The sequence below is a fragment of the Condylostylus longicornis genome, unplaced genomic scaffold (genome assembly GCF_029603195.1).
Source record: "Condylostylus longicornis isolate FDR11 unplaced genomic scaffold, ASM2960319v2 ptg000031l, whole genome shotgun sequence".
NCBI lineage: Eukaryota > Metazoa > Arthropoda > Insecta > Diptera > Dolichopodidae > Condylostylus > Condylostylus longicornis.
The window spans coordinates 5,454,422-5,481,147 of record NW_026578000.1 but is presented as its reverse complement, the minus strand read 5'-3'; the positions used below and the strand labels follow the sequence as shown (position 1 = coordinate 5,481,147).

Here is a 26,726-nt window from a genome sequence, read left to right as displayed (position 1 = left end):
AAGTTAAACATATAACTTTCTTTTTAAATTTGAGTTGTTCAAGTTAACACGATTTTAATACAACGTGTCTATGTACTCGTAAATAAAAGTTTTTCAGACTGCAAATGTGAAATTAAGGTTCAGATATTTTAATTCCTCTAAGTTATTTTTTTGTGAAAGTTTTCTTTGAAAGTTCCTTTAAATTGGTAATAATAGGGTATTTAATCAATTCCTTTCCATAATTAAGCATTAATTGATGAATTAGAATTGAATTAAATTAAGTGGGGATAAAAATTTTTTAATATACTTCAATTTAAGTATATTCTTAATATACTTGTATGATCCGGCCCGATCATACACACGAATTATGTGAACTTGGCAAAAAAAAGGTCGATCGGCCACCACCATATTAACATTTGACAACGTTCCATGTAATACAAACCTTAAAAACCATTTACCGGAACAAGTCAATCTCCTTGGCGAATATCATGAGCTCCCTGTCAAAACCTCGCCCCTACTTTTAGTTTCCTTACCTATTATGTTAATTAATCCCTTCAGCGTCAGAACTCCATTTCCCGCTGTGACTAGGAACCCAGAAACAGTCACCCTTTGCACAAATTACAAAGTGCACTTAAACCGTCCTTACTCCATCCCACCAAAATTGGGTAGAACCTGAGAGCCTCGATAACTACCCCACTATCCCCAAAGATATTTAGACCTCAGTCCTTAACCGGTTTATTTGCAGCCAATTTCGCAACCATAGCATCGCAAGAACCTCCGCTTGAAAAACTCCACGGTTATCGGGCAGCTTAATCGACATCTCCAACCCCAATTCCTAGAACCAATTTTGTAGTTCTACAACCATCCGTAAAGATGGAAAAATTCCTCTTTTGTTAAATTAAAATATCTTAATCAACCTTCCAGTCGGTATATGGCACCACAAAAATAGACTTAACGTCCCTGACGCTCACCCAATACTTATCGTTTAATTAAGTTGACATCCTAACAACTTGATTAAAGAACCATTTTTAAATGCATCAGAATTATCATATTGGGACAGCAACCAAATCGGGTTCTGAATTTACTTACTAATTCTCTGGAATATCAATATTTTGTTTGCGAATATTCTTAATTACAAAAATTAAACTCGAAGAATTAACAAAATTTTTTTTTTTCTTGTTACTTTGAGTATAAAAGGAAATTTTTTTTAGAATTCTCTACCAAAATGTTGCAAATAAATAAAATATTTTTTGTTTTACTCTTTTTAGAGACAAAATTTTTAATTTAATAAACCAGAATAAAAAACTAATTTATTTTTTTTTATTATTTTTTTTTCTACATTTGGAAAAACACTACTTAAAAAAAATCTACTAGATTACGATGTCTATTGCGACTTTTACAACGTGGCGAAATATCAGCTGAAGTGTTGCAAAAAAATCTTCATTATGCAGCACGTGTTTTAGAAGCAGTTTTTATAGATGAAACAAAGTGAGTATTTTATGTTTCAATAATATATTTTTTTATTTCTTTTAATGTTCTTTTCAATATATATATATATATATATTTATATATTATACCAATTTGATATTTATTTCAATATATATTTATATAACTAACAACATTGAATATATTATAAGTAATAATGAAAGAAAAAAAAATAATGAAAGGAATACGAAAAGCTTATAAAAAAAAATAAGTAAAAAATCAACATTGTAGGAAAAAGGATACAAAGCAGGAAAAAAGGATATTCTGATAGTTTTAATTTGTATATTTTATTTTTTAAATGTTGTATAACATTTTATACACTAAATCGTTTGAAAATCTCTTATACAACACATATTTAAATGAAAAAAATACATATTTGTTTTATTTACTCAAATATATTATATCAAAAAAAGGAACTCCTATTTCTTGTACAGAATTGCATCGATTCAATGGTCTTCTTTGAAATTGAATCGGGTGGGGTGGTTAGGGTTAGATATACTCGAACAATTGCCTATTGGAAAAAAAACCGTTACCAGATTTTTTCTGCACATAAACAAATCCTTATAATTTCGGAACCATATGACATAAAGTAACTATCGCTCGCTTGTTTTGAAAGCGGTTTATTGCTCATTATTTTTGGTCTTATAATCCAATGTGCTTTGAGTCTAGTTTTTGAGATGAAGATCATCAAATTTATAATTTATTAATTTAATTTCTTATATCAAGAATGAACAAAAATTTTTAATTTAAATTTATTTAGAATATAAATTTAAAAAAAAATTAAAGAATTTTAATATTTGACATTGAAGCAAAGAAAACCATTGATATTAAAAAAAAAAAAATTCTGTATAATAAAATTTTGAATTGTCAAATTTATTTTTGAAATTTTACCCAATAATATTTCCTTATATATACAAGCTAATAATGATTATCTCTGATAAGTAAATTTTCTCCGAACTCGATTTCTCTTTTTATTATACGAGTAAAGTACAATTTTTTTCTCTTTGTTATGTTATAATTTTTTTTTTACTTTTTTTTCTAAAAGTATTGTAATATACACATTACATACTTGAAATATATTAAAATTCAATAATATAAAATTTTCTATTTAAAAGTTTTAATCTCTATGCAATTCAATAACTTGCATATATTTTAATCTCATATAATTATTTTGAAGAGAAAAGAACAACAATACAAAAACAAAAATGAATGAGAATCTCTTTACACTTCTATATGTGCTCTCTTATTTTACTTATGTTTAATATTGAAAAATCTCTTGTTTGATGATTTTAATAACAAAACAATTAAATTATTATTTTTTTTAAATACTTACTTGCATTCTAATTAAAGAATATTTTAAATAATATGAAAAGAAATTAAATTACTAATATAATGGTATTTTATTTGAGAAAGAAGATTTTTAAGAAACAATTTCAATAACATAACATGATTAAAGGGCTATTTCTGAAATTCGAAACCATATTATCACCTCGCAGCATTATTAGAGAAAATTACTTTGTACTATAACTAATATTAATAATTATGAAACCCTAAATTTTTTTACGAGTAATAAGTATGAAACCCTAAAAATGAAAAGATTTTTAATAGGAATTAATTTTTAAATTTTAAAGAAATTTCAAAGAATAATTTATTTTTTTTTAATTATTTAAAACCTTATTATTCATGAGTAATATGAAATTCTATATAATATAATTAAATGCCTTTTATTCAATAAATTCAATTTTGGACTCAGTATTTTTTTAACTGTAAAATGTAATTATTGTACATTTTTTAACACAATTAATAAAATTTTAAATTTCTCAATTTTAAAATGAAAAAAATATATTTCAAAAAATTTGCATTGCTAAAAATTTTAGGAATTTATTATTATAGTTTCATCACATTATGATATTTCTATATATGAAGAAGGGACCCAGTATTTTATAGCGTTAAACCAATGCAATTCATATTGGAATCCTTATTTTTTATTGAATGCCTTCTACATCTCCAAAACCAAATTTCGAAAAATTTAAGAACAAAACTTTAAAAAATTTCAAATGAAAATTAAGTAATCTAAAAGAAACCTGATAAAATAATTATAAAAAAAAAAGAAAATTTTTATTTTAAATAAAAAAAAAACTACAAATTAAAATAATTATTAACTAGGATTAAATTTATTTTATTTTCTATTTTAGTTTTATGAATACTGAATAATTAACACAATTATTTTAATTAAAAAAAATTATTTCTTTCATGATTTATGGTAATTTTATTATAAAATATTAAAACAAAAATCAAAGTAAAAATTCTTAATAAATAAAAATTTCATTCGAATTTTAATCCAATTTTTTTTTTTCTTATATCACATTGAAAACCAATATAATGACTTCTTATATGGTTTCTTGTTTTATATTATGCATAGAATTCAAAATTTTTTTTGTGAATTAAATAAGCTTTTACAAGTAGTTTATGCTAGTTTTATAATATTAATAAATATTATCAGATCTCACTTTCCATTTATTCATTCTTATACACTTAAAATTATATGCAAAGGCTAATCAATAGATGCTTTTAATAAAAATTCTGTAATAATATTATTATATAATACTTTATTTATTGTAAATTTAAATAGATTTTTTTAAATCTATATATTAATTATTTTAAAATTATAAACTAATTAAATTTTTTGAATATTATTCATTTAAATATATTTAAATAGGAAGAAGAGTATAATATGTATTAGAAGTTAAATGTGTATAACTAAATAATTATTAGGAGATAAAGTATGTCAAAATTTTCATTTAAAAAAAAAAATATTATATTTATACTCTTTATAAAATATAAATTTTACTTCTGTCTTCCGTCTAAAAATTCTCAAATTTGTTACCAATTTGAATCGTATTGCATTCGTTTCCGATGTTATTATTTTTTAATTAATATTGTTCAAGTTTGATTAATTTCTTTGATCTCAACATTAATGAGAGAATATTGATTATGAGAGAGTATGTTTACGTATTTAAGGAATCAAAAATTGAGAATTTCAATTTCAATTGAGAGTTTCTCTTTGAGAAACTTTGTTTACAAATCAGAAAAAAATTTTTATCTAAAATTGCCATAAATATTTGATTTAATTATTATTTTCCATTTTTTCTTATATATTTTTTTTTTCTTAATTAAATTAAAAACTATATTTTTTAACTTAAAAATTTATATATATATATATTTTATGTCTATACAAAATTTTTAAATTAATTCGTTTTATTCTTTTTTTTTAAAAAAAAAACTATTCAAAATCTTAAAAACTCACAAAATAATCCGAAATTATTCGGTAAAAATACGAAATTAATCTATATATATAAAAAAAAAATAACAAATAAACGAAAACAAAAAAAAAATAAATAAATAAATCAAAAAATGTGAAGTCCCCGTCTGCAACGTTTAAATAGTAGCCATAATCAAGATAATTCTGAAAGTAATCAAAAATCGGGGCAAGTTGAACGAAAAGATAGCGAGTAAGTTTCTCTAAAAAAAAAAAAAATAACAAAAATTTCAAAAAAACACAAGAATTTTTCTAAAATCAAATTTGTATTTAACAAATATTTTTGTTTTATAGAATAATCCTTGATTTTTATATTATAACAAAAAAAAAAAAAATTAATTAAATTAAAATAAAATATTATATAACCTCAACTTAGCTGACAAAATTATTCAATAAAATATAAAAAAAAATTAATTTTTCTTTTTTGTACAAATATTTGTAGCTTTATCAAATTTTTGTTTTTAATTTGTCTTTTGATTTTGTTTTGAAAAGTAACTCCAAAATAATAATTAGCTAATTAAAATTTTTCACAATTATTTTATTAAGAAATTTAATTTAAAAAATAAGAAAAAAAATTTAAAATATTTTTTATTTTTTTAGTTTTAATTATTTTTTTTTTTATTTATTTTTTCTATAATCTGGTTTTTGGCTTGATAAAGCAAGTAGTTGAAGCTTAAAATTTTTGTATATGCCACCTTTAATATTAAAAAATAATTAATAAATAAATTAAATAAAAAATATATTTAATAAAATAATAATGAGTTTATTAAGTTTTAAATTTAAATTTTTTGTTTTATTTAAAATTATTATTTATTCTTACAATAATTCGATTAACAAGTCGTTCTGAATATAGAAAAACTATAAAAGAAAAAATTTTCATCTTATGCCTACGACTGATTTTCATATTATAGAACTTTTAAGAGCAGATGCCTACTAATATTAACTTAATTTCTCTTTACTCAGAAAAAAAATTGGAGAATATTAGCGTTGTAGATTGTAGATGGCAAAGAAGGGGTAACATGCACTGCGACCAAAAAATATACATCGATTGTACCCCCCCAAAGTTGCGGGACAAAGCCTTACAACACCCCCTCGAAACCCAACCTTCTGATAAATTCGAACAATTTTGAAGGGTCGGCAGACCGCAGCTCCACCGAAGTGACCACATGGTTTCTCAGTACTTCACTTCCCATTCAGGCAAGAGGCACGCATTTAAGCCTGCAACACCTTCACTTCCTAGGTCGAGCCTTCTAAGGTGACCCCTAAGCCTACAATTCCCCGTCAAGATCCTGCAGAGAATTCACACCTGATTCGTTCCGAGCCTCAGATAATAATTTCCTAGAAGCTCCTTAGCCTGTCAAAGCCCTGGAAGGTCCATCGAGCGCTCCGAACGCCGCTTCTTAATTTTCTTCCTTAAATCTTCTCCAATCGTATGTGGTCTGATTTCTGAGAAGGACTCCGGCCAAAGAAGGGGTTTAATTGCACCCCCTTCTCGCCAACGCGTCGACTTCCTCGTTTAGAGGAATTTATAAGAGAAGAGACTTATTTATAAGAGAATATTTCTTAAATAACTTCTTAATATATAATCTCAATAATAAAAAGTTTTACATGAGATAACAAAAAAATTGTTTGAGTTGCAATAAGCTTTTCTATTTATTCTATTTATTCTGGTGAAGTATCTGACAGGTGAATTATATTAGTTTAAAATATTTTTCTAGACTTTTTATATTCAGAACAGTTCTTTATGGAAATCAGTTAATAAAATCGATAATAATAAATAATAATAATATAAATTTAAATAATAATTCAAAATTATAATTTTTTAACAAAAAAATTCAAAAATATTTAAAAATATTTAACAAAATAATAACAAAAATAATCAACAATTCAAAACAAAGGTGAATTGAATGGAAATTGTTTGAGGTAAACTGCTCTTGTTTCAGGCAGTTTTTTATCACAAAAAATCTACTGTCGTAGATTAATGAATTTATACAAGTAGCATTCAAAAATCTTAATAAGATAATATAGATTTTATGAAATTTTCTTGTATAGCTATATTCAATGTGTACAGCTATACGAGAAATATAAAATATTCATGTATGATAATATATTCTGTATACATACACGCAAATTAATGTATAAAGGCAATAATTCTAAACTCATATTCTAAAAAAAAAATTTTATAATTTGATCCCGAAAATATGCAAATTTTTATATCATTCTTAAATTCTTTCTATCTTCAATTTAAATAGAACAAAATGATATTCTATTTAATATAATACCACATAATAATACCACAAATATATTGAAATATAAAACACAATAAACTAATTCAATTTTATGCTGATAAGCTACATTATATAAAATTTTGCAGATAATGCAAAAAATGTTAGAATATTACTTACTACATAATTATAAATACTGTATTTTTGTACCAACACCAACGTATGTTCTATTTGTAACGCTTAGAGATTTGGCCTGAGATGTCTACTCAAGTAGATGCATTTCATCGTCGAATTCTTTCTGTCGGTCCGTCCGCCCGCCCGTCTCAACGATTATTGAAGATTTATAACAGTAAATGCCGAAACCCTATTTAAATTGTATATGATCGAGGAATTGATTCGGGTACCTGCCATTCAACTTCAAAATTTATTTGGCCATATCTTAGAAGTTATAGAAGCTATGGTATTGAAATTTCTCCACTACATATAGTAGGTGCCGTACAAGTTATTTCATCATAGCTCAGAAACTGTTAAAGGTACAAATAAATTGAAAAATTGAACAAATAAATTTGGTGGCATGGCAATCATTTTCAGAAACACTGTTTTATATTGTATGAGTTTATAAGAAAATTTCCATATATCTATAAAATAACACTAAACATATAAAAAGCAAGAGGTCGCATAAAACTTCTATATTTATTCTCGTTTCAATTAAAATTAATGTATTTTACAATATGCAAACAAAACCCAAATAATTATTTCTAAACTAAAATTCAATATTAATCAACATAGCTTAGTGTTGTTGAGGCAATAAAATTAAATTCAATAAAATATAAAATATATACTGCAAGACAATATATCTGGATAGCTTGTAAATTTTTTTAAAAATCTTAACACCAAGCTTCATACTACATCAATATAATATCAAATACATGTAATATTCAATATATGAGTAATATGAAGCCTGTATGTAAATTTTTTTCATAAAATTGACTTTTAATCTCTTTATAAATCATAATCTACGCGTAATAATATATATTACATAGATTTTCATTGAAAATTACCATATCTGAGAACCTGTGTGTATGTATGTTTTGGCATGAAAACAAAATTTAAAATTAAATTATAATTCTTATTTTATGGATCATCCTTAATACATATTTTTACACAAAATTCATTCAAAATTCTAATGTATATTAATGCCATCCATAAGAGAAAGAAAGATAGAATGAGAGAGATTGTGGCATTACATTAATATTATTTTTATTATACATACAGGAGATATTAAAATTTGAGAGAGAATCAAAAGTGAAAAATTTAATTTTTATAATGCTTATTGACATTTTGTTTTTTTCGTGCTCATTCGCTTTTAAAAAAAATTTCATTAAAAATTATAGAAAGAGATTTTTAAGTAAATTTTTCTATTTTTTTTAAAAAAAAAAAAAAAATTATAATGGAATTATAAATTAGATTAAAAATTTCAAATTATTTTTTAAGTACATAAAGTACAAATGAAATTTTTCTATAAAATAAATTAAAAGAAAACAATTTTCATTCATCTTATAAACGAATAGAATTTATAAAGAATTTTGAAATAATAAAAAAAAACATACAATATAAACTTTTATATAACAAAAATAATTTAAAAAATTAAAAATTTTTGGTATATTATGCAATAAAGCAAAAATATTCAAATATAAATTTATGAACAATTAAAATTTAAAATTAAAAAATACGAAAAAATTATATGAAATTTTATGAAACTTTATTATGAAACTGTCCTAATCTATATAACAATTATAATATATAACTGTTATACTAACTTGTATAACAAAAAATTGTTAAAATGTAATAATTGAGATTATTTTAATGAGAATTTTTATAATTTATTTATTTATTTTTAAAAATTTTTCTAATACATACATAATTATATATGTATTTACGAATTATTAATTTAAAAAAAAATTTTTCATCATTTTATTTATTAATTTAATAAATAATATTTTATTTTCAACTTGAAGAAAATATTAAAATATTTAAAATTTATGACCATTTTTATTTTTCTATTTTCTATGCTGAAAATTTACATATAAATATACTACTATACTTTATTATAAACAAAACTAAACCCTAAAATACAAAAAAAAAAAAAAAATTAAACGTCTTTCTGGAAATTTCTAAAATAAAATATACACAAATTTCAATTTTTTAATTTAAACTACGATTATAATTGAAAATAAAAAAAAAATTTATGAAAATTTTTAAACTTTACATACTTACCACCAATTAAAATTTTAATAAAAAAAAAAAATCAACAATAAATACAACAACAACAACAACTGTCTACTATTAAAAAAAAAAAAAAAACAACAAATACACAATATTTATCTTCTCTTATACTGGCTGAAAACAACTATTTGCTATTTATGAAAAAATATATATATATATATATATATATATGACATCTATTGCCCAAAACAAACAAAACAATAAAATCTACCACAATTTCGTTATTCCTATAACTTACTGTCAATATTATATTATATATAACTTCTATCATCTTCTATCATCTATATTTACTTCTAAAAATACATATACATTTATATATAATTAAAACTTTTATATAATTTTTTAAATATTTTTATAAACTATAAAACTATATACTATAATTTCTTAAACTATTTAACATAATTTACACAATTTACACACATCTAATAAAATCCATATATAAAATAATTAATTATTAAAAAAATTATTAAAATTTCTATAAAATTTCCTATACATTTCTGTAATATTTACAAAATTAATATTTAATTTATATTTCATATTATAATTACACTTTTAATTATTTTTTTTTATATTAATAATTAAAATTTTAAAAATAATTCGACGAAAAATTTTTTAATTTCAAAATTAATATTTAATATAATTTTAATTATAATTGAAAATTTTTATTTATCAATTTAATAAATTACTCTTCCAATATTTTCTTTTCATTTTAAATTTATTATTTTAATTATAAATTTAATTTTTTATTTAAAAAAAAATTATCTATATATATTCAATTTGTTTGTTCGTCCAGTCAAGAAAATAATACCCCAACGATTAAAAATAGTAATAATTACGGTAGTAATATTCAAAAAACTGATATACAAAAAAATACAACACAAAATAGTAGCTATAATATTAATTTAGCGAGTAACAATCCTTTTATAACAAATACAAATAATAGTGATAATAGTAATAGTGTTACAAAAAATATATGTAGTAGTAGTAATATAAATACAATATCACAAACACATACAATAGAAACAGCTACAACAAAAACAATAACACCAGTAACATTAAATACATCACAATCATTATCATCATCATCGACAATAGCTTCGTCGTCAACAACAAAAACAAAAAAAATATTAGGTAGAACAAAAGGTGTATCAACAGCACCACAAACACATAGTGGACCAACTGGTCCGCCATTATCAAATATAATATCAAATATTAATAATAATAACAATAATGATAATAATAGTAATAATAATAATTATAATAATATAAATGATAGTAATGATATTATTAATGAAATACAATCATTATCATCGATAACAACATCTATAACATTAACACAACAACAAGAATCATTAACAAATACAACAGATAGTAATAATATTAATTTAATAAATAATAAAATATTAGATGATAGTAATTGTAGTAGTAATAAAATAATTTCTAGTGATAATGTTGACAGTAACTTAATAAGAAGTGATAATGGTGGTGGTGGTGGTGGTGGTAGTAATTTTGAAAGTGGCAATGATATTAATAATGCGATGACAACATCAATATTAACAACAACATCATCAACAATAGTATCATCAACAACAAGATTAAGAGATAGTAATATTACTACTACTTCTACAAATTCAACAACAACAAATAATACTACTACTACTGATATAAATAATAAAAATACATCAATAGATGGAGATAATAATTCAAGTGGCAATCAATTACAAGACAATAGCGGTGATAATAGTAGGATTACTAATAATGAAAATAAAAATAAAACAACATTACAAAGACGACGATTACGTACACCAGTATGGGCGAGATCTATGTCAAATAAAATGTACTTTGAAATTATTTTTTTTTTTCTGTTATTAGTTGTTTAGAAAAGAAAACAAAAATTCCTGATTAAGAAATAAATAAGAAGGGTTTTTGGTTTTTTTTGTTTTTTGTTATTTAATTATTATTTTAATAATTTTGTTTTTTATATTTTCAATAAATTATTAATTTTAATTGTTACTACTACTATTATAATTAAAAAAAAAATAGTCTCTCCTTCTGTATAACTTCTTTCCTGCTCTCAAATTGACATTAACATTTGAAAACTAACACTAATTAAATTTTTTTAATTTCCTATTCATAAATTTTTTTACATTAATATTTTAAAACCTTTTAATTATTTTTAATAATTTTCCAAAAATTTAACTTCATTTTTTAATTAATATTTTCTCTTAAATAAATTATAGTTAACATTACTGAATTTCGAAATTTTGGTAAAATTGTTTCCATAACAGTTCGATTACACAGTTTGATAACAGTTTGATTACAGAAATTTGATCAATGATAATAAATTACTGTCATAATAGTAATGTTAACTATAAACATTTTTTAAACACCAACCTTTAATACCAAAATAACACACTATTTTTTTATTCAATAATACCCTTATCTGAGCAAAAAATTATCTGATATCAGAATAACAATAATATTGTTGTGATACACGATTCAGCTTATAAGTTGTTATTGCTGAATTGTGAAGTAATACAATATTATTAGAATTCGTATATCAGGAGCACTCTTATTTGTCTTTTCTACTCAAAAACCCTCTTTGGTTACACAATGACTATGGTAAATCCTATATTCTATATAAAACAAATCTCTATAAGAATGTTTTGAATGACAAACACAACTATTTTACATAAATATTTTTTTATATTTTAATTTAATTTCTATAATAATAATTATTATTTTCAATATACATCAATATACATACATAAATACGAAATATTTTTTAAGGAGATATATAGGATCGCTTTTAATAGAGCTTTATATACTGAAAATTTTATTATTGTTGAAAATTTAAATACAAAATTATTTAATGTGAATTGCGTCTAAAAACTTATTCAACGTTATACATAAATGATCTTCGAGTAATGCATGCCAATTAGATATTTTGCTAATTTATGTGCATTTTAAAAGCGATATATTGGTATAAAAAGAAAATGAAACTTCATGTTGCCGAAAACATAATACTTAATGGCCTCTTTTATAATATTAAATTTAAAAAAAATATATATATATATTACAACTATAAAGTAACCTATTTAACCTATAAAACAAGTTCTTAAGTTATAGCAACAGAATAAGACGAGAATATTTTAATAGAATATCTTTGCTTTATACATATTAATTTTATTTGTTTCTTTTTTCACCATTTAGTTCTATTATATTTGAAATTATAATGAAAAAACGTCATTATATTAAAAAAACTTATTTAATTCAGCAAATAAAATTATATTGCTGAATATGTAAAATTGAAGTAAATTTTGCATATTAGCAGGCTGAAATAATAAAATTTCATTATTATTCATCAAAAATATTGTACATGTTAATGTTTGAAAAAATTTTTCAAAGAGTATACTAATTGAATTTGAATTCAGCAGTAAAATTTCAATTAATTTCAAGATAAAAAATTTAGATTATTTTATAGAATCTGAATTCTCTTATTGATATTGTGTCACTCAACAATTCAGCAACCAGAATTGATAAGCTGAATTATGTACAAATATGTTTGAACACAAAGAGTCGATACTCCGACTATTTATCACATTTCAGCCGTTGCAATTGATATACTGAATATTTTAACGTGAGCGCATTGCTGAATTCCAATATACGAAATGATATTCTATTAATCAACAGAATGTAAATAAATTGTTATACAGTGTATTGTCTGTTGCTATATTGTGCTGTGAATATTGTTATGTTCATGTATATGGTTTTCTTTTTTAATTAAATTTTTAAAAACAAAATATTATATTGTATACATACATACATACTTTATACTTTTTATTTCACTTTTATAATTTTCTCTTATTGTTCACGTTTGAATATGAGAATTTCTGATCTCAAAATTGTATAATATTATAGTGCAATATAATTCAGCTTATAAGTTCATGAGCTGTTTTTGTATTTTTGAATTCAGAGAAATTTGCCTTCATTAAAATTTTCATATGAATCTATATACATCGTACCTATACTTCTTAAATGCATATATTCTCCTTGTTTAATCTCTAAATCTAATATGTACTACTACATCTTTAGAAATTTCTGAAATATCTACTTTTGTTCAACTTTTGTTTAAATAAAATCTGAAAAGAAAATTATACAATCTAATTATTCGCCTATGTTTATATGTTATTCATGTTTTTTTTTGTTTCTAGTTTTCTTTCATATATTATGTAAATGTGCAGTCTCGTCTTCTTTATTTGAAAATATTATTCAAAAATTATTTACATATTATGTGTGTTATAAATATATGTAAAAATTTTGTAAACATGTCTTCTAATTTTACATTAAAAACTATTTTGGTAATAATTCTAATATATACCGCGCTTTTAAAATTTTAGTTAAACTATATTATACTAAACAATTCAGCAATTACAATTCATAAGCTGAATTGTGTTTTGATATTGTATAAGTACAACTGTGAAACTAGGTATACTACCATAATAATATTATAAAACTATAGAATCTATTATCGCTCTCTTTCTCTAAATTATTTTATCAAATTATTTATGTATAATAATTATTCTATATTTAATGTTATGTTATAATTGTAAAGTTTAAACTATATTTTACATCATCTAATGTTCTTTTAATGTTAAAAACTCTATTTACATATATATATCTAAAATCTACAATAATATTAGATCAAAATTAATTATTAAAATAATTAAATAAATAATAAAAAAATAAATAGAAAATAAATTTATAAAATAAATAGTAATAAAATAAATAAATATAAATAATAAATAAAAGTGACAGTAAAGTGAGTGGTGAGTGCTAAATTTATTATGTATTTTTGTAAAATATTTGAGAAAACTCTTTGAGAAAAGAAGAGATTAATAAAAATCAAAGTGAATATTGATGACAATATTAAAAAATTTCTCACTTTATAGTTTTATTATACGAACAATAAGAATTTGTTGTTTAATTATGAATTCAAATAAAAATTTAATAAATAGAATAATAAAATTAACAAAATTAATTTAATAATTTATTATAAATAATATGCAAAATTTTATATTAATTTGTGATTAATTCATTTAAATTAAAAATGAAATTAAATAATTATGTTAAAAAAATATACTTATAATAAAATTTTAAAATTTCCCTTTTAATTTATTTGAAAATGCTTTTAGTTTGTAGAAATGCTGTTTGTTTTACATGTTTGCTGTATTTATTCTTCTGTAATCTTAGATGTGCCTTGTAAATATACATTCATAGGTATTAAATTATGTATATATATATATAGTATTAGCTTGCAACTTAAAAGTCTATATAGTATTGAAAAAATATTTGTATAATATTTGCATAATTGGTGTTATTGTGTTAAATGTGCTTATGTAAACATGTTTTTTGTTTTCATTATACTTATGAACTAAAATAATGATAAGTAAAAAAAAATAACTTTTATAAATTTTTTGAGATACAAATTCTTAAATTATTCATGAGAAATTACAATGGTATCATATTAAAATCCTAACCCACATTACCTGAATATCTCTAATTGACAATTTTTTGATTTGTCCTCTATATACCGAGAGTTCTTGCACCATAGCTATGCCCAGATAATGTTTCGTGAACATTCTGAACAGGACAGCGGCAGGCATGGTGGAGGTTCACTACTTCACCCTAATGCTCCTGTTTTTCATTGCTTCTGGGTGCCGAGAGGAGAGTCTTCTCTTACCATCAAAGCATCTCCCTCTTGAAATGGCTCCTTCAGACTAAGGAGGGTCAGTTCCAGGTCCTCAATCACCTCGTCCATCCTTGTTACCTCGTCCTCGTCCATATACCCTTGGGAGAGTGCTTCCTCATCGCTCATTCTTTTTCTTACATTTGGAGCAGCGTCTAGAGATTTCTCTTGATCAACCGCTCGTGGTGCAAAATCGGCCGTTTCTAAATTAAAATGATAGAAAGGGATTTATTTATTTTGATTTTAAATGAGAAGGAAATTCTTAAAATGACTGTTTTCTATTGCATCTCTTTCTCATTTTTACAAATTGAAAAAAACTTATTGGCATTGCTGTTTGAATCACGTAACGAGAATTAGGAACCTATTTTTAGAGAAAATTAAATTTAAATTATTTGAGAAATGTAAAATGTGAAGTAAAAGTTATAAGAGGTGAGCTATAATTTACAATCAAAAATTAGTAATTTAATGGCAAAATGGAATATTTAATAATTAAAAATTTTACATATAAATTTACCATAAATACAATTTTATCTTTAATGATATTTAAATTGCAAATTATTACATGTTAATTTACCTTATTTATATAACTTATTTATATAACATGAAAACTTACTGCGGAATAGGTTTGAAAGAAAAACTTTTCCAAAATTTTATCTTAATTACAATTTAATTATTGTCATTTATATTTATTTTTTTGGTTACGCTTAAATACTTAAATTTCATAATATAAATTCTTCAAAAATTCAACTAAAAATTTTGTAAATTTAACAAAATATTGACCCATAATATTAAAAATTTACTTACAAAATAAAAAGAAAGAGATTTACGTCCTTTAATAACATCTTTTCTCTTTTACAAAAAGCACATTTTTATGGTTTTATTCTCGATACAGTAAATTTATCACCACAAAATAATTAACAAACATGGGGGTGGAAATAAACGAATAATTTAAATGAATAAAAAAAAAACAAAAGACCAAACGAACAAATCATTATTATTTCTTTTGTCCCCCAAAAGACTAATTACCTAATTAAGAGGATATTACAAAGGGCTAGATATGTTTTTGTTAAAATTTGAAGATGAAAACTTTTTATTACATCAATTATATGATCATTATTGTTATTATTTTGGAGGAATGGTTTCAAACTCTCTCTAAAACTTTTAAATCCTTTTTTCATTGTTTAATTTTTAACATAGATGAACACTCACTCTTATAAGCCTTTATGAACTTTGATTTTATAAAATGTTTGAATTTGTTGTACACTAGAAATATTCCTGGATTTTTGTGATAAAGAAAAAATAATTTTTTTTTTTAATGAAAATTTATTTTATAAATTTTTTAATATATTTTCATCATGTTTCTCTTCATTTAAAATTAAATTGTATTAGACAACGAAAAAAAAATTTACTAATAAATTACCAAAAAAGGACCTAGATCATAAATAATTTATTCTCGATGATTTATTTTTGAAAGAACACCAAGATTTTATCATTTTAAAATTAAGTAAGCAGATTTTGTCGTATTTATTGGGATAATGAATGAAATATGGTAAAGATCAATTTAAGTCCGTCTCCGCCTCAGTGTTTAAAGCAATGAAAAATTCTTAAAATTAGTTTTACCATATTTGTTTCTAATTATAACATAAAAATCATTCTTAAATTTAGAATAGTTTAAGTGATAGAACATATTCGTACAAAAGTAAAATATTTTAGGCTCATTTTTGTTTTCATGCCTCCCTATACCTATTTTAGATATTATTTTGTCCCGAACAATTTATAAAAGGCAATTAAGTTTGTATTTCGAAAATATTTTTGTAAAATAAGTGAAAAACCTCCGATTTTTTAAATAACACTTCTTAATTTTTCCGGGAAGTTCGACGTGATATACAAGAGTAGCATAACAAGTCAAAATTGTTCGAAATCTAAAACTGGTTTAAATTCTCGAAAATCGCAAAAATTCTTAAACTTACACTAACGTTTTTCTCATTTTCCTTTACAAATCTTTAAAGTTTCCTAAAAAATCATTTTAAATTTTTAGACTTTTCCTGTCTTTCTAATATACTCGTATATAGCTATTAAAATTAAAAGTTATTCAAGAAAATTTTGCGTTTACTTTATACAAATCATTTGATTTAATTCGAATGACGTATTTTTTTTTATATCTTTCTCTTCATACTTTTAATTCTCTTTTGTTTATTTGCCTTAATTTTTTCTTTAAAAATTTTTACGATGATTGTTGCTTCAAGTAAAAAAATTTTAACTTGAAAAAGGATAACAATTTGTCCTTCAATTCATCGCCAAAAGATAGAAAATTTTTATTAATGAAAATTGTATACGATAATTTTTTTTTTGTTCTTTAATTTGTATTTATTTTTTTTTTCCTTGTTTTATATTTATATTAACAGTTATGTTTCTCTTTGTCAAAGTTACCATATAGATTGAAATAATTAATTGATTTTATATTTAATGAATTGGCTATCAATAAATTAAAAGGTTTACCACATTACCACATATAGTATGACACTTTTAAAGTGATGATGTCATTATGACATTGCCATATTATCGATATTTTCTAATTCACATGTTAATATGATGTTATCACATGTTATTTTATAAGCATAATTCAATTTTTTAATAAATTCTCTATTTTCAAACTAACAAAGAATAAACACTTTTGAATACGGTGAGATAAATTGACAGTCGAACGCATAATTTTGACATTATTACAAAAATATTCCTAAATAATATAAAAATTAATTAAAAATTGATTACTGACACGGAGAACATTGTTATCAAGAGATTTTTCTCTCTTTGGGAAATAGAAAAAAAGAGAATTTCTTGTAATTTCTCATTTTTATTTTAGAATATCTGACTCATAAATGACATTTATTCTTTATTATTACGGTATCGAACTTACATTACGATTCTATGTAAAACAGTCCGATATAAAATTTTAATTCTCAATGACTTAAAGGATTCTAAGTTAAAAGTTACCAGCAAGTATTAAAAACTTTTTGATAAAATCGCTATTAAAATCTCATTTTCTATTTTCTGGCAACTTTTGACTTTGTTTTCTTCTTAATCCAAACAAAAAAAATGAAAAAAAAACAAATACAAAACCCACAAAAATTAAAACTTTTGTACCCCAAAGTTTTGGATTTCTTAGAAAAAAAAATGGGAATAAACTTGTAATGAGAAAATTTTCTCTTGTGTTAATGCCAATGAATCTTTTTTATCTTACTCTTTGGTCTTTTCTTAAACTCTTTTTTTTTGTGATTAAAAAATGAATTTTTTACAATTTATTTGGTGAATGATAAAATTACGATTCTAACCAAGAAAAGAATTAAGAAAAGGCTTCCTTTTTTTTTTATTTAAGATAATTAAAATTTTAAAGGTGAAATTTTATTTTCTAATCAGTCGAAAGATTAACCAAAATTAAAAATGTTAATTTTTAAATTCTTTGAATTTTTTATAATCTCGTTTGTTTAATTTGATTAAAATTAATTTCATTTCTAATTTCAGTAAAATTAATTTACTTTAAAATAATTGTATAATGTGAAAGGCACCTAATATACATACATATATACATATAATGAGAATAAGTCCATAAAAGTATTTTTTGTTATTCAAATGAATTAAGATTAAAATATTCAATGAATGGAGAATGAAAATGAATTCTTGGTTTTATTTTGTATATTTTTACCGACCAATGAGCACCAAATTTTGCGTATAGAATTTTCGATAGGAACGCATTTCTCCCTGTAAACTATCTTCAGAGAGATGTTGATCTGTCGGTTTCTGTGTGCGGGCGTCCATCTCAAGTTCACCTTTGAACCGAATTTTCTACAAGAGTAAATATTTTAAATAATGATTGCATCAGCAGAAACAATATTGCAGGCTTAACAATAATATTAACTAACTTAATTATGTCTTCACCGTAAATGTTTTGATAATAAATGTCTTAATAGTAAATGACTTGACAGTTAATGCCTAAACAGTAAACTCGTTGACAGTAAATGTCTTAACACTAAATGTCTGGACAGTAAATGCTTTGACAATAATTGTCTTAATAGTAAATGTATCGACAGTAAATATTCGATAGTAAATTTATAACTCTACTTCCAATCATTTTTGAATTTTTTCAAACTTATCATTTAATGAATTTTTAAGATAAAACTATGTTACTCACTAAGAATAGATAATGCAGCTCGTGATGTTATCATGCGGCACGAAATGCTCTTGATTTTAATTACTTTAAAAAAATACTAATTTAACTCTCTTAGTAATAGAATCGTCCGATTATGGAGAAAAAAGCAAAGAAGCTTTCTGATTAAATTTCAATTCTTGAACTTTAACACAAACTTTATTATTAATTTTTAAAAAAGAAAGAAAAGCTTGTAAAAGAGCGTTTTTTAATTGATTTTAAATCTGAGGGCTTAAGTAAATATTTTATTTCATTTTCTTCCTAAACTTAATTTTTCTTTAAAACCATCAGAAACAACAATAAACCGCCTTAAACGATATTCTTTAATGCAATCTTTAATTATAAGTTTTTTTTAATCGTTCGTCCTTTTAAATATATTATCCTTGTTTTACTCATTATCTTCCATTCATTCATTCCATTTTTGTAGTTTCTTATGTAACTTTTCATTTTGTATTCCATTCAATATTTAAGAGAATAAATTTTCTTCTTTTTACTCAAATATCTGCAAGATAACGCAATGTATTAAAATTCTTGTTGCCCAAAAGAAATGCATTACTCGTATATCAAAAAAAAGAGTATAAAATAAAAAAAAAAAATCTTTTACTTTTAAAAATTTTAATTTATTTTCTTGGAGAAACACGTCTAAGACACATATTTGAATAAAAAGTACAAAGCAGAATGAAAAGTTTACTTGTTTATAGAAAAATAATTCGTGTACCGGGGCGAAAATTAGATTTAATCCTAATTAACTTTCGTGTCAAAAATCTTTTCATATATAACCATACCATAAATTGACTTATTTAATTAAATATTCACTGCTTATGGAGGCCGTAAATTTTTCTGAAATTACGATAACGTGTAATATTTTATGCAATATATTCATAATTGAAAAAATACTTAATACAACCGACGTGTATAGTAAAATCATAATCAATTTCCAATTCAATAAATATTAAATTTTATGAAAATTGGAACCATCATGCTTACAACTAGAAAAATATTCATACCAAGTTACCAGGATTTTTTTAACCAGAAATTCTCATAGGCACATAAAATATAAAATAATTTTATTTGTTTTTCACGAATTCCCCAATAAAATAAGAATGCGCAAAAAAAAAAATTAAATTATTTTTCACATGGAATAAAAATTTTTTTTTTCAATATGCTACACTCATATTAATAAATTCATAAATAATATTTTGTTTACCGTAAAATAATACAAAATAAAAAGGATATTCAATTATTTAGAAAATTTCTATAATAATTGCCAAAATATTAATAAATTATTTAAGGATAAATTTTTTTCGGAACAAATATTCTAATCAATCAGATTTATTTTGAATAAAATATTTGATTTTTTGGTAGAAGTTATAACAAAAAAATATTAGAGCGAAATTCAGATTAAAATGAGATAAATTTGAAATAATTAATTTTATCAGGATGAAAATATTTTATACATAAATAATAATTCATTAATAAATTAAGGATTAAATAATGTGAATAAGAGTGTACAATTTGTTTAAGGACTGCAGGATACAATTATATTTTTTTAGAGAACAAGTCAATTTTGATTTATTACAGAAAATCAGTTTCTTTTTGGCTTAAGTGTAACAAAAATCTTAAAGTAATTAATAATCATTATAAGTAGCAATCAACAATAATTTGTCACCTCTTTCACCAAATAAATGAAACTGGTGATTCCGAAAAATTCTTTAACAAATTCTTTATGCTTTAAGAAAGTACCCTGAAAAATCTTATTTTGTTGAAAATCTTAAAAATTTTAATGCATTTTACGATATATGAAAATGGTATTGATCATTGTCATGTTCAAACAATAGAAGTTTGTATGTTTGCATGTTGCAATCGAACATTTTTAAATAATTTAATTCTTTAATTAACACACTATAAGACCCGTGGTGGCTTTTATCATTTCGAACACCACATCTAATCTGCAACCGGAAAAAATTAATTTTCAAAATAAGCATAGCCTATTGTTCTCTAATTGCGGTATAATTCCCATCCAATTTGTTTTTTACTAATACATTGTAATGTCTCGATATTCCCTTCGGTTATTCCCTCACAGAAGATCCTAGAAGGACTGCTGCCCTCCCTGTGAGTTTATTTTTTATAGGTGGTTAATTTTTCCCTATATGCCTTCCATTTTCTCATTCGGTCGGCTTTATTAAAAAAGCAACCTCAGGTGTCCTTAACTCAGGATCCAATAAAAAGTGCCAGTAACTACTCTTAATCACCTGAGAATATAAGAAAATTCTCATGCACACATGATAAACCGCATTCTATAAATAAAATATTGTTTTGATTGTAAAAAAAAAAATATGAAAATGGAAAATAGATGAGGCCCCTAAATTTATGCAATTTTGCATTTTATATATTTTTAGATTTTTCTTTAATCTTTTAAGATTTCGCCCCCATTTAAAGCTCAAATAAATTAAATTATTTCAAAAATTTAAGCCCTACAATATATGAATTTTAAAATTGATATTACAAAGAAAAGAATGTCTTTTTTGCTAAAATCATTTTAGGAAATTTTAAGTTCTAAAGCGGGGTTATTATGTACGTGCATTGTATATGCATGTTCAGGTATATAAAATACAAAGATAAATTTCAAATCCTTTTTATAAAAAAATAAATTTCTAAATAATTTCATTTATGTCTTTTATACTTTTTTTTCCTAAAATCATTCACTTTACTTTTTTTTTTCTTTTCATGTTTTTTTGTAATTTTATACGTGATTTTCTTTAAAGGTATTTTCAGTATTTTTTTTCTAAAAGGAAACAAGGATAACATCTAAAATCCTCTAAAATTGTATTCTAATCATGTTCTTTAGTTAAAATCACACTTCGCCTCTTCACTCTCCTCTCCATCCCGCACATTTTCTCTTATACTCGGAAAATCATTTTTGATTAAATTTTCTCAAATAAATTGTTCGCTAATTTTTCTTTATTTCTTTTCTTCTCTATTTTTTTATTTTGATTCTTTACATTTTTTTGTATTCAGTTCTTTTTTTTAAATTCGGCATTATAATTCCGTTAGTCATTGGCATTTGCCTGTAGGTAGATATATTCCACAGGCATAGACATAAAAGCTAAATATAATTTTAAGCCCATTTAAATGTAAAAACTGCCACAAAAAATAAAAAAAAATATTTGAAACTATTAGCCGGGATTTTTAAGTGAAAGCAAATCCTTTAAAATCTTTTATTTATCCATGATGTCAATAAGATGAAAAGTTAGATTAATTAAAATTCAGAATAATAAGACCGAAAAACAAACAAGAGTGAAAAATAAAGATTGTTGTTTTCAAATAGGAAATGAAAACGGTCATTTTCAATTATCCTTCAATTAGTCAAAAACAAATCTGAAAATTTAAAATGGAAATCAGATATAAAATAATTAAAAAAGAATCCGATATGGGGTCAGCATATAATCGAACTTCTAGAATGTATGTATTGTATTCGCAGTACAAATTCCGAAGGAAATTCCCATGAAACAAACTATTTTGAGACATGTGCTCAGGAATTGGTTATATTTCAAATTTTAACTATAAAAGCCTTCTTATATTTCACCAAAATACATACGTTACAAGTAAGGAGAGCCATGCAAAATGTCAAATACACAAAAACAAACTGCTTACCCAAATAAAAGTCTTCCACAAAACAGTGAAGATGATTTCAAAACAGTGCCGTTTTGAATTTTTCATATCAGTAATACAACAGCCAGAGATGAAAATTCGCAATTATCCAAGGAATCTGTTGATTACAACCTGTAAAATAACCGAAAATTCAAAATAATTTCGTACTAAAAATTGCTAGATAGGATTATTTATGGGAATGATATAGACGCTTCTATATTCACCCAAAACGTTGATTAATTTATGTGTATCTTGTGCAAAATAAATATAAGAACAACACCTCTCATGTCATACGCAATATGGGTAATAAAAAATAGATTTTAATATGCAAGAATATTGTTGAATTCAATTTCTCGTTCTTTAATTTGAAAATAATTTTTAATCTTAAAACAAACGTGAAAATGTAAGCATAAATGAAATTTGGATTGATTATAATGCTATGTAGATTTTTAGGAATAGAAGTAGAGATCTTAAGGGTTTAGGTAATTCAAAATTATTATACCAATTGGTATAGTCTCACGTTTTAATTTTTCTAATACGTTTTGAGAACACGAAGCAGGGGTATTCATTTTTCCTTTCTAAAATATCCAATTAACATAAAGAATACTGAAAGAGATTTAAAGAGATTAAAGGTGTCGATCTCTTTTCCGTTACTTCATCATTTGTAATCTCTGAAATCTGCAAGACTTGATTGCGATTCCATTTAATTTAAATTTTATTTACGGTATTTTAAAAAATTACTAATTCTATTTGAACTTATCGTATTACCTTTATTAATTAGTGAACGTTTTCGAAATAAAATTTAAATAATTCGATTTTTTTTTTATTTCTTTAAAAGGATTTAAGGTATTGAAGAAAAAAATTCAAATTAAAGTCTAAAATAATCAAAAAAAAAACTCTATCCGATTGTGCGTGTTTCCTAAAATAAAAGACTGAAACAACAATTTCAACTTTTCTCTTGATTTTTTTTTTTCATTACCGTAGGTTGATGACACTTCTTCATAAAATAAATCGAAATAAATTGGATAATAATATGGTGGAATAATTTGTGTCAATCTAATACGGGTAGATCATTGTCAGAATGAATGATAAATGATGATTGATAAATTTTTAGAATTTTCTTGTTAAATTTGATGGCATATTCAAAAGCTTCATTCCAAAAATGTATTAGGGTATATGGTATGAAGCAGAAATAAATTTAGAAGCAGAACAGATCGTACATGAATTGTGGCATACATAAAATTTGGAAGTTTTGAAATAATTCCGCGATAACGATTTTTCTCTCAGGATCCACTGAGTATAAATTAGAATACAATTTCACAATACTATTCAATTAAAAATCTTCTAGTACATCAATCAAATTAGTTAAATATCATTCCCTCAGATATCTACTGAATATTGAATGATTCCTTTTTAATATAATTATTTGCTGTCTGCACGACCCTATTACTTAGAAAAAAGCAGCATTCTAAATTAATTTTTCAAATAATTACAAAACTTTGATATATATTTTTTCTATAACTAATATTTAACGCTATTTATGTGATATTATTGGAATTCAAGGAATTCATATAATTTAAAGAAACTCAATAAAAATCTAAAATCACCTGCACATGTATTAATGTTAAATTTTCTTCTGGTTGTCGGCAGCCAGAATGTTTAATAATGAAATGAGCTCTCAAAAATGGATTCCTCGATGGGCTGCTTCCATTGTTATAATATCGAATTATAAATCCGTCGTTATAGCTTTTAAAATCAAAGTCTATAAACTAAAATCATCAATGTAATTCGAATCATGAGTTAATGAATTTAAATGCTGAAAACAATTCAAGTTCGCTATCAACAGCTTGTTCCAGTTAATCGTGCTTATGAACAAGTTAAGAGAGAATTCATACCTTTAATCATGTGGAATGATGTGAGAATTTGTCCGATTCCTTTCAAAGATTTGTTCGTAGATTCTCTTACTTGATGAGTAATTACCTGATGGAATACGTGCATCTATTTGTTTCTATTTGCCGTAAGAAGGGTTATAGTTAATCTAGATAAAATTTCATTATAGACTGCCTGATTTGCCATTTCCAGACTTTAAGTGTATAAATTTTTTACTAATTTTTGAAGAACTTGAATATGTAAATTGAAACACCACCAAAAGTAGTGGAACAAAAAAAAAATTATTTCATCCAAACACTAAAAAGCGTCCTGAAAATGTGCTTTAATATTAATCGTATCACAATGTCTATTCCACCTTAAATGTGCTAAACTAAATCACAATAATCAAAAATTTTATAAATTTTGCGCAGATTCCGAATCATAAATGAGCTTAAGCCGCAATACACCATTTTATTGTAAGCTTACTGGTTTTAATGGTTTAGAACTTTAATTAATTTTTTAAATGAAAATTTTCATAATTCAAATTTTTTCTTACTTTTTTCTCAATAACAACAACATCAAAAAAAAAAAAAAAAACAAAATGCTATTATTTTTTTAATAAATTTGAGAACTCAAACCAGGCATCAATCAGTTCAAACAACATCATCAACCGATCATGATTCAACTGATACATCATTACAATGTGAACTGGCATTAAGTTATGGGTTTGTAATTAAAATTCAAAAATTTTTTGTAAATCACTTTTAAAACGAGTACTCGTACCTACATCACAATTTCAAATGATCACCAAATTTTACCAAAATTTCAGAAACAATGAAAATTATGTGTTATGCATATAAAACTGTTCTAGAAGTAAAAAAATAAATGGTATACAACATTGAATGTGAGGTATAGCACCGACTGTTCTATGTTATACAATTATCATAATTAATTAAGTGAGTGTTAAATTATCAATAAATGCAATTTATGTAATCGATACAAACGAGTAAAAAAAATCTTTGTGTTCTCAATATAAAATTAATTTTTGTGTTATTAACAAAATATTAAGGATGCACTTTTCATTATGATTTTTTAATTGTAGTAATCAAACACTTTTAATGTGCTTTTAAATTATTTTAGATCTTAAGTACAAAATTTATTTAAATACTATTGATAGCAGTAATTACAGACATGTAATGTCAGCAAATTGTGACATCACAACAACGACTAAAAGTTCTAAGAATATCAGAAGATATTACACAGCCACCTGCAAAGACAAGAGCAAAACATCGAAGCAACTACATCGAAGAAAATTCTAAATTTTTTGGCTTTACTAAAATGATTCAAAATTCTAAGACCTAGAAAATTTGGAAAATGTCTAGTATTAATGCCGTCTTTGTTTCTACATTCATTTCCTTCTCACAATTTCTCTGCTCAACATAAGCTAAACATTTTGTCAACTCTCAATTTTCCGCAACAGTTTAAAGTTACGTAACAATAGAAGAAAACATTTTTTAATCTCTAAATTAAGAATTTGTTCAACAACTTCAAATAAAAATAAAATCTAATATTTAAGTATCCCGTATAAAAAATTCTAATTAATTTCAGCCTTTTTTCAAAATTTTTAAATTTTTAATTAAAAAACACAATAGAAATTTTTGAATGATTACATAAAGTCGAAAATTATACAACCAATTAAATCAAAATATTTTAAACATTATAACTCAATTAAATGGCTGGCGAGCAATAAAAATTCAACAATTTTACTGCTCTTGTTGGTATGAGTGATTTTTTTTTTTTTTGAGTTAAATTAAATAAAATCTTTTGAAAATTTTTCAACAAAATTTTATTAAGTAAATTTTTTTTATGTTAAAATGAAAGTGTTTAAAAGTATTTTTTTGGTGTTAGTTAAGACAAGATGTTTCCTCAAAGAGGAAGTTTTAATAAAAGTTCTTCGCA

At 23.4% G+C, this 26,726-nt stretch overlaps 1 protein-coding gene across 1 annotated transcript in view; it reads left to right on the top strand.

Annotated features, from left to right (window-relative positions):
* Nucleotides 1-26,726, top strand: part of LOC129608413 (dual specificity calcium/calmodulin-dependent 3',5'-cyclic nucleotide phosphodiesterase 1-like) — a 96,339-nt gene that overhangs the window by 19,787 nt on the left and 49,826 nt on the right. The window contains exons 4-6 of the mRNA XM_055519902.1: nt 1,354-1,467; nt 4,887-4,976; nt 10,088-11,131. Of these exons, the coding sequence (XP_055375877.1) occupies nt 1,354-1,467; nt 4,887-4,976; nt 10,088-11,131 (1,248 nt within the window). The remainder of the gene's footprint in view (nt 1-1,353; nt 1,468-4,886; nt 4,977-10,087; nt 11,132-26,726) is intronic.